Source organism: Caloenas nicobarica, chromosome 2, assembly GCF_036013445.1.
Source record: "Caloenas nicobarica isolate bCalNic1 chromosome 2, bCalNic1.hap1, whole genome shotgun sequence".
In the NCBI taxonomy this organism is placed as follows: domain Eukaryota; kingdom Metazoa; phylum Chordata; class Aves; order Columbiformes; family Columbidae; genus Caloenas; species Caloenas nicobarica.
The window spans coordinates 59,275,702-59,292,198 of NC_088246.1; the positions used below are offsets into that span (position 1 = coordinate 59,275,702).

The 16,497-nt window shown below is 43.1% G+C and overlaps 1 protein-coding gene across 2 annotated transcripts in view; it reads right to left on the reverse strand.

Moving 5' to 3' along the window:
• The window catches only part of EGFR (epidermal growth factor receptor), a 161,838-nt gene that overhangs the window by 39,521 nt on the left and 105,820 nt on the right, over positions 1-16,497 (reverse strand). For both annotated transcript variants that reach the window (XM_065630202.1, XM_065630201.1), the window contains exons 2-8: positions 10,339-10,490; positions 8,355-8,541; positions 7,534-7,668; positions 5,843-5,911; positions 2,810-2,928; positions 1,250-1,391; positions 258-374 (exon numbers count right to left, since the gene is read on the reverse strand). In XM_065630202.1, coding sequence (XP_065486274.1) covers positions 258-374; positions 1,250-1,391; positions 2,810-2,928; positions 5,843-5,911; positions 7,534-7,668; positions 8,355-8,541; positions 10,339-10,490 — 921 coding nt within the window. The remainder of the gene's footprint in view (positions 1-257; positions 375-1,249; positions 1,392-2,809; positions 2,929-5,842; positions 5,912-7,533; positions 7,669-8,354; positions 8,542-10,338; positions 10,491-16,497) is intronic.

The window sequence follows — 16,497 nt, forward strand, 5'->3', positions numbered from 1 at the left end:
AAAACAAAAGAGAAGGCTGATGTGCAAGATACACATGCACGCAATGCACAGTTTATTTACTGTACTTGTGGTGTATCCCTGTTGGAGAGGATGCTCCACAGCCATGTTTCCTGATCAAACCACTTGTCAGATCTCCAAACTATCACTGGATATTTATATTGAATTTGCACTTAATTAATGTCAGAACACTATGTACTTTTTCTGATAAGTCACCTATTATCTCAAAGCCTTACTGGTTTATTCCATGGTTTTTGTACCTTTGCTGCATAGCCCATCGCACTTTTTACACTTCCGAACACCATTTTCTTCCACTTCGTAAGTATCGGTATTGCAAGAGCGAACGCAGGAGCCATGGTCTGTCACCACATAGTTGTCTGGAAAAAACAAGGATACAAAGGTCATTGAAATATGAGAGGGATGCATTGTGGGCTGCACAGGCACTTCAATACTAGGAAGAAAAAGGGTTTTTGAACTTCGGGTATACATAGCAAAGTACAGGCATTAACTACTAATTCTCACGAACATCCTTTGAAGTTAGATGGACATACAGTGCTATCACCATTTTACAGAGAGGGGAACAGTCACAGAAGGATAAAACAACATTGCCAAGGTCAGGCTGTGCAGCAGTGCCATAATCGGGATCGATACACGGCACTTCTGATCCCTCACCTTTACTCACTTTTCCAGGCTACAGGCCAGGCAGGGCAATGGGCAGTCTCAGAAAAGAATACCAATTCTGCATGCTAAACTCTCTTTTACATTTAAGTCTTGATGGGTTAAAAAAACATGGACGTGGAACAACATGAAAGAAAAAGCAAGCATCTGCAGAGGAAGCAATGATCACAGGCCTTGAGAGGGTGCATTTAAACCGATGACTTTCTATCAGTCCTAATAAAGAACCAGTTAAGAGTTGATGCTGCTTCGGTAATCCACAAGATTGATCCCATATGGCTGTTAGTTTGGTGATTCTCACAAGATGTTTTTCTTCCCATCAAGAGAAAAATCCCCAGAAGCCAAAATTTAATGGTTAAAAATCAGGGAAGGAGATGGATGCAGACAGTGTGAAGAGGCTATCTTCATTACCAGTTATTCTCTGATTTTTGCCACCTGTTCCCAGTTACTACAGAAGCTGAGGGGAACAAGAAAGTGCTCTTTCACTTGGCCATAACACAGAGGGATGATACAGGTCCCTTCCCACCTCTGTCAAACACCCCACCTCCTTTGTGGCTGCAACCTGAAACAAACTTACGTGGACATTCCCTCACACAAGTGGCTCCGAAGCTGTATTTTCCATCAGGGTTGACATCCATCTGATAAGTGGTGGGGTTATACAAGACCAATGGCGGACACGTATCCTTGCACGTAGCTTCATCCCGAAACTTGCGGCATGCCTGTCATTGAACAACATTAAAGTACCTTCTGCTTAAAAAGCTATAATGGTTTTACATTAGCTCTTTAAAAACACTGTGATGGGCTCATCTGTTTCCTGCTTGGTCCTAATGGAAACCCCAAGCAGCTACAGGGATGGTCCCTCATGCTTTGAATGTGAAAGGTTGCTTCAGGTTTGGCAATCAAGTTTAGTATTTGGAAAAAAATAAAGAGAGAACATGAGGTTTTCTTGTTCTGAACAAGAAATCTTGGCACTCTGGCAGAGAGCTGCTGGGATTCACGTGGGAACAGGAGTAAATCTGCATGCTTTAGACAGAAGAATTTTCCCTACAAGCAGTAACCAGATCAAGACAAACGTACTTTTCTTGGCCACTTTTTAATAACCTAAATCAAATCAAGTCCTTTCCTGCCGATTACTGACTTTTCTGGCTAAATATTAAACTGAAGCCATTATATTTGGTTGCAGGTAATGAACAATTTAGCAGGCATTTATGAAGGACAAGCTGGTTCCTCCAATCTAATTCGGCATTAAATTAATAATCACCCTCTTTTCCCCTCTTCTCTTCCCTGGCTTTTCAGATGAGAGAGAATAACTGTGTGAGCCAGTAAGGGCATCATAGCCACATAATTATAAGAGGACCAGGAATACAGGTAACAACAACAAATCCCAGACTGGGCGGTTTCTGTTGCAATTACTCAGTTGTCACTTAATTCAGAACGAAGTGCAGTGCAAACACAGGGAAGAGTTAAAACCACAGTGTGCACCAACCCCCTGAAACTCTTGTAGAAAAGCAATGGGATTTTTTTTTCCTAAAAAGGCTCCATTTACTCCTTCTCCCTCCACTGTCCCTGGGTCCCCCAAATACAGTGCTCTTGTGGCAAGTGAAAACCGGAAAGGGAAACCTTGATTTAATGTCTGAAGTTCAATGAAATGCAAAAAAAGTGAAGATCCATCATATCTCATTCCCCTTACAGGTTCTTGCTTTAGTAAACCAAGATTATTACTGGCTAGTGCTAAGTAACATAAGGCAAAGCTGTGCTGGCACGGAAAACCACTGCGCTGTCATGGTAGCTGAGGACATGGGGACCTGCCTAGATGGGGAAGTCGCTCTACAGCAAACACTCAGCTGCTCTGCAACAACTTTGAGCTCACTGGGCTCTTGAAGGCACTGACGCTGGTCGGACAAGCACTGGGAAGGTCCTCTCGCAGAGTCAGTAAAGACCAGCTAACAGTGCTGTGCAAGTTCATGTCCTCTTCCCTCCCATAGACCACCCATGCAGGGAAACCCTGGAGCACTCTCCAGGTCAGCAGCTCTCAAAGGCCTTCTGGGATGGAAGAAGGCTAGAGGCCATGCAGCTGAAAGCCTGCCTCGCCATGCCAGGGATTTATGCAATTATGGTGGTGGGGTAGCATTGTTACCAGGCAGTCGCTCTCCCGAGGCCCCGTGCACCCCGCAGCACACTGGTTGTGGCAGCAGTCGCTGGGCACCTTTCCCCTGCACCGGCCAGAGCACTGCTGGGCACAGATGACTTTTGTTACTGGAAGACACAAGAAAAAAAGGAAAAACATCAGGAATGAAGAACATTTAATCTGTACTTGCTGCAATGAGATGAAGAAATATGGAGAAAAGTACTGGTGCAGTGCCAGATTTTGCCCATGGGATGCATATTCTGTCCTCATAGAAGGCCAAAGCTCCGGAGGGGTGAGAGCTGGTGTGGTTGGTGGTGAGAAGAGGTTGCATTCAGCCCATAATTATCTTGGCTCTTTAAGCACTCTGGTCCCAGCCAGCAAACCATGTCCTGCTTAGAAAGAGCATCCAGGCCCCTGTGGCATCAATGCCTAAACCAAGAAAAACTCCGTGGACTCACTACATCTTACAGCTGGGCAATAGAGCAGGATCTCTCTCCATTTTGTTGAGAAAATCTGGTATTATTGGTGGTAGCTTTGGGAAAAACAACACAACAGGAGAACTGCCAGGACCCTGTACTATAACGGGAAACTGTACATTGTTGGTGCGGTGTTAGGATCCCTTCAACGCACTAAAAATATTTCTGAAATTTGCAGAGAGAAGGGAGACCCACCCAGCAAACCAATTTCGTATGCATATTGTATTATTTTTCTTTAGACTTCAATTTCTTGGCCAAATTTTATCTCCATTACCCAATTCCCACAGGGTTTGCACTAGTGCAGCACCCCAGAGGAAGAACTGGCCCTGATTCAGCTTTTTGCAGGGAAGCAAAAACTGCCTGCAATGTTTTGCTGAGAATCGGGAAATTGCCTCCATTTGAATATCAAAGCAGAGAAAACGATAATCAGAACAATTAAAAAAACCCAGTAGAAATCAATGGCTAGCATGTGTTTGTATCAGAGACCCAAAATGGGTTTGTACGCTCTCTACAAAAAAATTACTGGTCCACAGACCCTGGCATTAGGTGTCAGAGAAACCTGATGGCATATCTGCTGCATTACAGCACCCTGAGCACTTCAGCTGTGCACTACAGTGACCGTTATCAATGGCACAGTTGGCACTAATGAGTTACAGTATCATCAGGGACTCCTGTAAGTCTGAAACAGACGGTTGTTAATTAACAGAAAAATTTTGGAAAATGTAGCCTGCTACAGGGTATATAACAGTGGTTTTTTTAAAATAATATTTTCTATTTTCTTCCATTGCACACTTTTGTATCCAAACCATATTATTTCATTTTTCTTGTGGGTCTGTAAGCAAGATATTATATTTTCAAGGAAACAGATTATTTCCACAATATGCCTTAGCTTCTCTGATAGCAGCTCCTCCAACTAGAAACGGGAATAAAAGGCACATTGTTTTACATGAACAGCATTTTGATAACATTTTTTTCATGAGCATCAGCAGGGGAGTAAAATAGCTCGTCATTTTGATAGCTATTGACTAGAGCTTCCTGCTGGAAACATATATCACGGCAAATTTTTCATACAGAATATCCCATGTTCGTCGAAGGAGAGAGATACATGTCGTCCCAAACTTTCCCACATATGGAAATGTGGGATAAATTTTCAGTTGGCCAGATTCTCAAATGCCTGAAGAGGAGAGCCAGTGCCTGCAGATGGTTTTGTTTTATACACTCCTAGTCATCCTCCAGAAGCCAGCAAGAGTTTGTAAATGCTGGAAGGTTACAGGTCTGAGACCTGAGGTTTCGCAAGCCTCGGGGACAGCTGTGTGGCTTCAACTGTGGGGACTGACCTGGGAAGGGCTTTTGTTTGAGCAGTCACTGTACACCTCGAGAGTCAAACTGCAGAGCTGACTGAAAAAATCTAAAGCTTTTACTAAATGAAGACAGAAAAGCTATATGTTCCTTTTTGCTTAAGCTCTAGAAGCTGTACAGATTTGCCCTGATACTTGCAAAGAAGAAATTTAGGTTTAGGTTTTATTTTCAGAAAAACAAAGATAGGATGTAGCTTTCATTTGTGTTATGTCCAGATCAGCAGTCTTTGCACTGAACTTTGCACAGAACCAACAGGAAGAAAGAATCAGAAGCAGTGCATTTCCCTACTTAATACAGAAAAAGGAAATAATGAAGTAGAGAAACAAATAGACGTGGTCTTCCTCCTCAGCCTTTACTTTAGGAAGAATAAAGTCTTGCAAAATCTCAAGCACATCTAAATGGATGTTTCTGTCACCCTCTTAATATCAGGCAAGCATCCTACCTGCAAAATTTTACAGTAAAGCACAGGTGGCCAAACCGAACAACCTCACAATGCCAAATATCTCAATTTACAAATTTAAAAATGGCTATGCATTTTATGAGAGCCTTCCAAAGGTCCTCCAAATACAGTATGTGGTGCGATTACCCACATGAAGGTGACATCTCCCATGTTTACAAAAGAAACTTAAAGGGATTCCAAAAAGAGGAATTAAAGCCAGCAAAAATGGGTTATGTTGTCGCTTAGTTAGTTAGAAATTAATCCAAAATATCTTTAACTAGCCTGCCGAATCGCTCTGCGAGAAACAGCAAGAAGGCAAACAATTGACCACACAGCTACTGCATTCTCTTATTGGTAAAATAATCTAAAGAATAAATGTTCTCAAGTGCAGATGGGAGAAAGTTGTGTCCAACAGACAAAACCTTTCAATGCAGGACACAGCTGCAGTCTTTCCCCTCTGGATGAAGAGCACATCTGCAGGGAAACCCAGACCCAAGTCAAACTACCTCGAGGTTTCCCCTCCTGAAATGGAGCTATGTCGGGGTAGTGGGCACAGCCACCCTCCCCTTGACTGCACTTCTGCGGAGTGGGAAGCAGGCAACATCCCTCCATGGTGCACTTCAAGGACCCCCAGCATAGTGGGATGCAGAGAAGGAAGAGTATGAAATACATGTCACTAATTCATACTTGATAGGTTAGTTTTTCGGTAGATAGAAATTTAGTATGTCAGAGCAGACAAGATATTTCTTAATTAATCTGCAGGCTTACATGTCTGGCAGTTCTGTTCACCAGGGCCCCAGCAGTGGTCTTCTGTGCAGTTTGGATGGCATTTAGGACCTAAAACATGAAAGCAGAGTATTATATTCTATAAATATGAACAACAACATCACGTGAGTCACAGAAAACAAGAGATTTGAGCTTTCCTTTTTGATAAATCAGGGGAGGAAGCACCTATATAACAGTGCTCAGAAATTTTGAGAGCTACACCTTAAATCCTTATCCTTTGTTCATCTCTGGTTTCCTACGTGCAGTTCTCCACACCTTAAGCAAGTGAAGGCAATACCCAGACAGTCTAGTTTACGAAAGAGGCATATTTTTCCCAGGAACAGGAATCTCAGCTACTGCCCGGCTGGCCCTTCTGCTGGAGTTTGCATGCAATGGCAAGTCACCGCCGGCTGCTTGCAGCCGGGCATGTGCCAGCAGCTCGCTACAGACCACATGTAAAACACTGCTTCTGAACAATGTGGTTCTGAAAAGAAAACAAACCCAACTGGATTCACAGGCAACTGCCAGCTATAACAACCACAAAGTAATTCGACTTGTCTGCTTCGCACCCTCCTCCTGCCCTCTGCCAAAAATACTCCTCAGCACATATATAAAAATACTCCTCCTGCAGCGGAAAGAAAATTGATGGAGAGGTGGCAGGATGGATGTACACCCTGCCTGTCCTTGAACGTTCAGTGCCGGGCTCTTTCCCATCCCTCCCTGCTTACTCCTTTCTTTCTTTTTCTTTCTCTTAGTGATATGATTCCCCCTCCCCTGCCCCCATCAAATAGCTGAACAAACGCCAATACTTGTCCAAGAGTTGATTGATTTGGTGCAAGACCAAAGAACTACTTTTTTTTTAAGTTGAAAAGTTAAAGGTTAACATTTCTGTGATGTTTAGAGCCAAACTCCTATGATGACTCGTATTCTTCACAGCCCCCTGATTAGGCTAAGGCTCTGCAGAAAAAATATGTCAACACAGAAGTTGGCTATTAGCTCTCAAGCAATTACGCAACTGGAAGAAGATAAAGAAAATATGCTTTTCCGCCAATTTACAGTGCCAGAAATGAAATGCTCAGAAATGAAAATAAACCCTCCTTTCCGTGAAATGACTGGGGATTTTACAAGGGACTCGTAAGACTGAGGGATTAGCTTGAGCCCACTGAAAGCATATGCTAAACAAACTTTTAAATATATGCTCATCTCTCTGCTCATCTAAAGCATCAGATTTATCTGCTTATTTATCATTAATTTTGCAAGGATAAACTGTGCAGCCCAAAATCGCAGTTTTATAGCACTCAGCTTGGTCCTTAGCAGCAAAAAGGTTTCAAGTCCCACACTAACTCCATGACAGTACCCATATGGGTCTTCTAGACCAGAGCCTTATATTGTAAACAGAAGACTGCTGGAAAACAAATGAGTGCACATTATTCTGAGTTGTCTTTGAAGACACACATACATAGGGTACTGTCTGAAACCAAGCGATGCGTTCTCGAGAACTTGACTGAGCTCAGTGAAAAATTACATCTTAGGCCAGTGGTGAAGAAATGAAAGGGCTTCCCTTGGAACACGGCTTGGTGGCCATGAATGTGCAGGAATTGGTGGATCTGAAACACACCACATGAAGGATGGGATGTTTGTTCTTCACTCTGAAATGAGGGAGCACATAGCATTTTGCTTAAGTTAATACTCACAAGAAGACAGGTTGCTTGCAAATTCAAGCACTGTGGGAGGCTTCTTGCTCGTGTCAATGATGTCATTCCAGAGAACAGTGTCCATGTTGCACAGCTTGGGGTTGTTGCTGATTTTAACACCTCCGTTGAGAATTTCTGCCATGAAAAGAAAAAAATCAGTAAGTGAAGCAAACTGCCTGTGTCTTCTGTCTCTGATCTAAAGAAGGGGAAATAAAACACATTTCTTTGCCTCAGTCACACTAAGCTGACAGAAAAGGACAATCTGCATGGCACCAGCACTCCTGGTGGTGCAACTAACACCAGGCTCAGACTGACAGGTTCTGGAGGGTCGGCTGCTATTGGATGCCACTAAGATGCCACTACACGTGGCCTTCTGCCCAGTGCCACCTCCAGAGGCCACTGCACTCAGCAGAGATGGCACTGCTGGTTTGCACAGCCAGGGACCGTGTAAGACCTTAACTCACATACTACCAGCTCCCACTGGAATTTAACTGAAAATACCGGCGTGCTGGAACCAACTAACGCAAAATAATGACCGGATGCTTCTTTGCCATTTTGAAGGACACAAATAAATCTCACTGTCTGTTGGTGCTTTGGATTTTTCTGCAATGGGAAATTATGAACTACCTTCATCTTTTGAAGAAGGATGGCTAGCAGGAAAACAATTAGGAAGCTGGGAAACTACATTCAGACCCTTGTTTTTAAAGCAGGATTTGATGACATGTGACTTTGAGAGGAGATCTTAAATCTGATCTTGATACTAAGAACCTAACAGTTGAAGTTTGCTTTACAGGTGCCTCTACCTCTTGCCCTCCTCTTACCTGACAGCCGTTTCATTGGCAGCTCTCGGAGTCCCTGGGTTTTATTCATGTGGTAATTGGATAAAACTGCCAGGGCATAAGAGTTGTCATAGAGCACATTGCCTCGGATGATCTGGAGGTTTTCTAGAGGAATGACATCCACCATGTTGAGTGCGATGAGCACATAGCCGGCAACCTCCTGTATCGTCTGAAATAACAACAGAAGAAACAAGGTGTTTAATCCATGGCACTCTTCTGCTCTTGACAAAGTCACCTTCCCCGTCCCACCCCTCCAATCCACCATCTTTCAATTTTAAGGAACGATAAACTGCTTAATCTCATTAAAAAAAAAAAAATCTGAGAATAAGAAGGGACTATGTGGAAAACTTTGCTGTCTAAGTGGTTATAAACTGACTCTTAGAGCAGTTACCAGGGGCTCATTCCAAAGGCCCAGCTTGCCCTGTGGTCTCCCCAAGTAAGGGCAAGTGGGGCTGCCTAGGAGTTGCAGGAAAACAGGGCAAGCATGTATAATACAGCAACCGAGTGTGATGCTTCCCCTGAATACTTGCCCCGCTTCCAACCACTGGTGGCACAGAGACGCCGTCTGATTGAGGCTTTTACACTCTCTCTGCTGTGCCCCTTTCCTTGCTGATTCTCCAATGCTCAGCAGAGGGGAAGATCAGGTAACCTCCCTCTTAAGTAACAGCTACAGGACAAGTGAGGCACTGTCCCTGGCTGTAGGTTAATCCCTGCCTTGAACTATAAAATGTGTGCATTTCTATCATCTTGTACAAAAATCACCATAATGACAAAATCTCAGGCTACCACTTAAGATATTTTCCTATTCTATGAAGGCCACCAGTGAGTTTTCAAGAGACCTGTTACGTTCCTGTGAACGCTGAGCTCTGTGGTCAAGTTGTGCTTGGGAAAGAAAAACGGCAATACCATCATATTTGTAACTCATATGTATGAACCATCTCTTTTCTGATGTTTTTGTTTGTTACTATAATGAAATGGGTTTTTTTCCCTTTCTTTGTTCCCTGAGAAGAAAAGCTCACATAAAGAGATTACTCCTATCAACCCAGAGGACTGACCTTTATATTCAAAGCTACTATACAATAGCCCTTGATACCAGACATAGACTTACCATGTCAAAAAAACTTCCTCTCCTGCCTCTTTCTTTGAAAACCTCCTAATCTCACAACCAGGCATGCGTAAAACAATGCATTTAAACCATCTATTGAAAAAAAATATAACCTAAGGTGTGACACTATTTCCACTGGCAGCATCCTGGCAATGGGGGAGCAGAGCTGTGCTCCTTGCCCAGTCTCTGCTGGTGGTGAACCTGGAGGTGCCCATGTAGGACAGTGTTCCTCCTCATGCCATAGCTGTGTTTTACCACCCATCCCCATCTGTTCCGCTCTCAGCTTGCCCAAACAAACATTGAGATGGGAGTGGCCCAAGTGTCAACGCCAGAGGATTATCTTGAAGATCGCTCTAAGTGTCCACATGGGAAGTTATTGCATAGGACCTGCCCGCTTGGGGAGCGGGCACTGCAGGCTGGAGAGGAACTCACCACCATGGCAGGGGAAGGGGTCAGAGTTTACAGGGCAGGGTAAGAGCCTCTACACTTCAAAATTTGCCATCTGTGCATTGCTACTCACTTTGCACTTTGCTTTGCCCAACAGCACCACAAAGCCTTTTGCCCTCTGAGGAGTAGAGGCAATGGGAAAAGATGGAATAACATTTATAAATAAGAAGAAACCTATCTGCCTGGCAGCCAGCACAGGTTGGCAGGTGCTTGAAAAGCTATTTCTCAAAGTACCTGATTTAGTATTGTAGGTTTGAGGGTATCCTGCAGCCTACATGTATACTGCATCTGTGATCTGCAATTTCTATGTTTTTGGATCACCACAGAATTTTATAGGTAGCTGATCCTTTGCTTTTAAAAAAATGAAGTAAGATTCCTTTAGGAGGGAAAGCTATATTGGCCAAGAAAACTAACCTTCAGGAAAGAGAGGTCACGATTATGCTCCACGTATGTAATCTCCAGGTTGCTGAGTACCACCTCGCAGTTGTTGTACATCCTCTGCAGGCTGGTGAAATGGTCTTCCACATGTCCCAATTGAGTCAGCTTGTTATTTGTCCCTTGACAAACTGTGGAGGAAAGAAGAAAACTCCATGAAGGAAAGCAAAAAGTACAGGGTAAAGACTTATTTCCCATCTATCTTTACAGGCACCACAGTAAGGGAAGCACCAGCACAGATTCACAAAAACCACAAATGTTACCTTACATGACCCTAATGGCAATAGTGTAGGGAGCATGCGACATTTCCCAAGCACAGAGAGGTACCAGAATTAAGAGCTGGACTAATCCTTCATCACTTTCTGTTATATCAAAAACTCCAAAATGAGGCTTTTGTATATAAGTAGTACTAAGCTTTCTGTGCCACAAACGTAAATCAGTTCCTGAGGACAGGGTATTGATACAGTACCATCAAACACCATTGAAAACAGTATGCTGCCAGGGATCAGCAAAGGCAATTTCCCTGAGGACTCATTTACTTTGGGGGCCATTGTATCTCCTTGTTAGCCCAGTGGGAGGGAGTGGGGCTTTCCTGCAGGACACCTCAAATTAGAAGTCTGGGTTTTAAGAGCAAACTGAACCTCCAGGGCTCACACATCTCTTGCCACTCTGACATATGGAGATTCAGGAGATTCCTGGCATATTCAGCTTTGGCACACAAATCCACCTAGGCCTGTCTTGCTGGGAGGGAAGGAAGTGGTGCCATACAGAGCACCACTGAGATTACAAACATTCATAATGGCATAGTGGAAAAATTAATCCCCACCTGAAATTCTATTACTCGGACTTAACAAACCCAGATTAAATGTCAAGTTATCACCACTATATTCAATTGCAATAAAAGAGCAAAATGCAAATTGCTTTAAAGAAAAAAACACCACACACAAGCCTCAGAAACTCTCTACTCTTCCAGTCATCCTCTGGGCTATCCCTACATAACTAAAATTAAAACATCTCTGAGTTATGTCAATACAGAGGAAATGTGAATGATTCAGAAGGCAACGTGGTAAAAGACTTCACAACACCTTCCAGGTGGAAAGCTTGAGCCCAACTTTGCTCTTCAGTGGGAGCACAAGAAGGCCTTTATCTCATCGTTGCTGTAATGCAACCCAAGCCTGACCTCATATCTTTCCATAAGACACCAAAAGAATTGCATTCTTTTAACTTAAAAAAACACCAAAACATGAAGTGATACTCTTGTAGAGCCATAAGTCCTAGAAGCACCAGTCACAAACTGGAATACCATGGTGTGGGGTGCTATAAAGCAAAAAACAAAGACTCTTGACAAAGCTGGAAATAAGTTTCCGAGCTAGTAACGTAAGATATTTGTTGAAGATTTACCAAACAACTAAATTTTTATTAGTAGGAAAAATAACTTAATAAGCAGTGATCAAGAAACAATTATCAATCATCAAAACCATTCGCTGAGCAGCTGAGCATGTGTTACTTCTCAGTACAGTCATCACCCTTAAGGAGTTACAGTGATAACAGATTAAATACTCTTTGTCTATGTTTAAAGCAAGGCTATTCACTCACATTCCTCAGCTATTTTTCATTATATGTTTAGATGAACATTATGATGTTTGGGATCAGAATGGCAACTGTTAGTAAATGGTACAGTTTAAAAGGGGCTGTGATTATACTGTGTAAGCTGCTTGTTACTACATGAGCATCAAGTGTAGAAAATTACCCTTTTTACATTTGCCTTGAATTTCTGTAATGGACAAGAAATTCCTACACAGAATTCTCTGTTCCAGTTTCAAATTTAACTGTTGCAATGTGCCCATGCTTAAAATCAGCATTTACATTCCTCCAAGGAAGGAAAAAGCCAGTGACAAAAGATCTTCGGAGGGTCCAAAGCCTCAGCTTGGATGCTCAGTTTAGGCATCTCAGATTTGATCTATAGGTGTGTGATTCTGAAATGCACTGAAATACAACGCAGAAGCAGGTGCAGTTTAGAGGGCAGTGTTTAAGCTACATCTGCACTGAAGGAAGGCTGGAAGGAGGAGCCTTCTGCGGCAGCATCCTACTGGCCACCTATACCCACCATTGACACTACGCAGCTTGGTACTGGTTGGATTGCACAGTCGAGCTCACTGAAACAAGCCCTAGGAGAAACTGCACACACTTGAACGTCTTTCCCTTAGGACTGGACAAGCGCTGGAGCTCTGAACTTGGCTCAGCTGTCCCAAGAAACGCAGTTTTTCACTGCTTACTAGGCCAAGGCCGATGCAGCAGGCGGGGGGCATGGTTACTCTTGCGTTTCTCCCTCTCCCATGGGACTGCTCAGCAAACCGTGCCAAAGAGTTGATCCAAGCTACAAATAACGCAGAGCAAGAAATAAATAAATGGACAGAGGGTATTTTTAGCTCAGGAAAGCTCGCTGATTTGGTTCACCATGGTGCCCCATGAACTGCTGCACTGGAAACAGCTCCAAGGACAGCAAGGAGGCAGGAGCAAACGGTCAAGAGAAGGATCTTGTCAGCTTGTGAAGCTGCAGAGGGAAACACAGACATAAAACCCTCCAAAGAGGCTTCAGGTTGGTCCTCCAGGACCTACTTTCTTTCCCTGTTCTGGGAGTAGCGAGCACTTTGATGGCTCTCTACCAAAGGTGTCTTAAGCCACATGCAAAACCATTTGACCCCTCCACCAGGCTCATCATCTCATCACATCCCCTACACAGTAAACAGAAGATGTAGTTGAGATGTTAGTCAAGATCCAGAGAGCAAAAGAAAATGGGTTGCTTCAGTATATGGCTAGCATCAGTCGGACCACCCCATAGGAGCTTTCCCCCCATGCACAATCTTTTGTTTGCTCAAAGAGCTACAATGCCAAATCCTTGTTTGCTGCAAGGAGATCTAAGTACATACAAAAAGTGAACTTCATCAGAGCAGTATGAGAACCTGGGTCATAAGCAGTATATGCTGAGCAAATAAAACCCAAATCAAACAAAACAAGCTAAACCCCTGCAGCAGTATTATCGAACTCAGGCAAAGGTGCTGAATAATTTTCCAACTATAACATTTGCAAAGAAAGAAAATGGCCAGCTTGCATCTCATGAATAATACCATTCCTGCAATTTCTTCACTTACGAAAACCATATTCTGAAAAACATAGATGCTATAATTATCTGTATATATTAATAATACTCCAGTGTGAATGCCATTCTGGCCAGAGGCAAAAGTACAGACAACGCAGTGCTCGCCTCACTCCACAGAGTTTTAAGTGAGACGTGCATGCATGAGTGCATGGATTATATTATGATTTAACCTCTATTAAGCTTGACCTATTTGCCCTCCAAAGGACAAATTTTGATGCCACATACATTCATTACATACTTTTGTTTCAATGCGTAGCAAAGCCAGCACTATCCAGGTTTTGGAGTCAGTGGTGGGTATGGATACTTATGTGGTAGTGCTGGGGCCTGTGGTAGTATGTGCCACTTAATATACATCCCATGTGAACACTTGCACGTGGCTGCAGCACATTTTAGCTCTAAAGAAAAGTAAAAAAAAAAGAATCCAAGAAGTTTCCTGATCAAAATCCAGGATGAGAAATGTCCCTGACGTGTAGAAAAGCTGAGATCCGGATCTGAACTTCAGGGTACAGGCTGATCCATAAAAGACGCAAGCTTTGCTCTTATCTGTGATGTTAATATACTAAAAATACATCCAGTCTGGAAAAGTTTTGACACAGAGAGGACATCCCAGGAGGCCTCTGTCTGAAGTAGTGCTGGAATGGGGCTGCCTGCCGGGACCATGAGGCTCTCCTGCTCCAGCCCAGGTGACCCACCAGACCCCAGAGCCCCAGCCATCGCCCCTGTGATGTGGAGGCATCCCCAAAAGTCTGCAGGGCAGCAGCATGGGATTATCACCACAAACCATTTTATTTCTATCTGTTATTGCTCTTCGCACACATGCTGTGCTTCCTAAACGCCAAAGTACTGTTGATCTTGAAGCAGTTACAGTATTACCTCAACAGACAGCCTAAAAAAGGTCAGGTAATGCTGAAATGACCCGAAATGTCAGGTGCTACGTAAGAGAGCAGCAATCAAAGAGCTGAGTAAAGAGGCACACTGTACTGATAGATGCAAACTCACTGAATTTCAGTGCTTATGGAAAGTGCAGGGTTGGCTGCTCTGGATACTAAAATCCTCTCTGTCCACAGTCATGCTCGCTTTCCTTCTCTGCCTCAAACTTAGCCTTAAATGAGTATTTGTCAGTGATGCAAATGGGTTCACCATCTGCAGCTCTCTGCTTCTTGATCTTTTTTTTCTTGTGCAGTCCAAAGAAATTGAGTGAAATCAAAGCATTTTCTAAATGGCATTTTCCACGAGTGATGGTAGGGAGACAGAATGCATCCATCCAGCCATAATGCTGAGCGACTGTATTCTTCCAAATCCATACAAGCTCAGATTAAACAAAGTGGTCTCTGCAACAATTGCCCCGATACAAGTGAAATCTGTTTTCATCTTTTCCCCAGAAAATCTGATTACTGAAGTCTCAATCCCGTCATGCATATTTGTCCCAGACTTCAGAAAACCCCCTGAGAATGCTTTGAAACCAAATTACCACCAATCCCCAAATCATCAGCTGTTTCTGTCCGTGCTTAGCCTGTGTTAGCCTCCCTGCAACTCTGACAGACACATGAAAATAATAGCTTGCAAAGGCAATTTCAGAGATACGCAAGTCCATTTCCATGCTTCATATATCACTTATAACTCTATATGACCTGGCATAATAAATTTATATACTTTTTCTGCATGTTTTCCAGCCATTATTGACAACAATGCAAAACTTGCAAACAAGAGATACTTGTTTCATCTACCAGCATGTTTATAAACTCTCTCCTCGCTCATTGGCAGTAATTTCACCTTTGATTTTTTTTTTTTCAATATTTCATGGAAGAGCAGTACCTTCCAGGGCACTTGGTCCAGACACAGAGCTGCCTCCAAAGGTCAGGGGGCATAATGGCACCTGATGTCCTACCATCAGTGCTGTCTGCAACCAATTCACCTTAATCAGAGTGAACTGCAAACATTTTGTAAAAAATACTAGCTTGACATGTGTCTGTATGGGCAATCACACCACCTCAAAATCCTGCGCATTGCACCCCCGGGTCAGCCCTGCACGATGCATTTGGGATCCTGGCCATGCCCTGTGCCTCTGCGCTCCTCCCTAGGAGAACAAACTGTTTCCCCCTTGCGAGGATTGTCACTGACCTTCACCTAATGGGGCTCAGAAATTAAATGAAAATCCTTGTGTCATTCAACTACAAATCTGTACATCAGAGATAAGGGCAGGTCCTGTGTATCAGGTATTTTCTTTTAACTGACCTCAAAGCATTCCCTTACAGCTATCGAATAGACCCACATAATCTCTCCATACTACCACGTAAGCCAGGGAAGTGCAGCTAGTACTGTCAAATGATCAAAATAATGGCATTTAAGCTTACAAGGAAGTACTAGAGCGGACAGGACATTTGTCATTTTGACCAACGCCATTTCTGGTAGAAAGTTAAAGAACGATGCAATGTTTTCCCTAATGAAATGCAAGAGTTTGGAAAAAAGGAAGCAATATTTCATTATTTGTGATTAACCATTTAAATAGAAACACTTCATACATTAACCAGTTCCTCAACACTAGAGAGAGATGTGATAGAGAAATTTCAGCATTACTGGGTTGAATGTGTTTTACATAATAAGAATTTCAAGAGGGAGGAAAGTCCATGTGACACAAAAAACCCCACCCAAATCTGCTGCAATGTACCGTGGGAAGTTACAAAAAGGAAAGGAAAAGCTCAGAAACAGGTGAGGCATACAAACAATGCTCAGATGTGGGGAGATGTTTTGCCTTGAGAAGAGTGGCTGCAAACACATACAATGCCTAAAAAGTCCAGTTTCAGCTTAAAAAAGCAGCATCCGAGCACTGGAAATGCTGCTGCAGAAGATAATTTTTGCATATATTCAAATACTTTAATTTAAAACATTGTGAAAAACAGCCTTGTGTGGCTGTACCAAGTCCCTGCTCAAACAGTGCGGTTTTGAGTAATGCAGTTACTGAGATTAATTCCGACTTT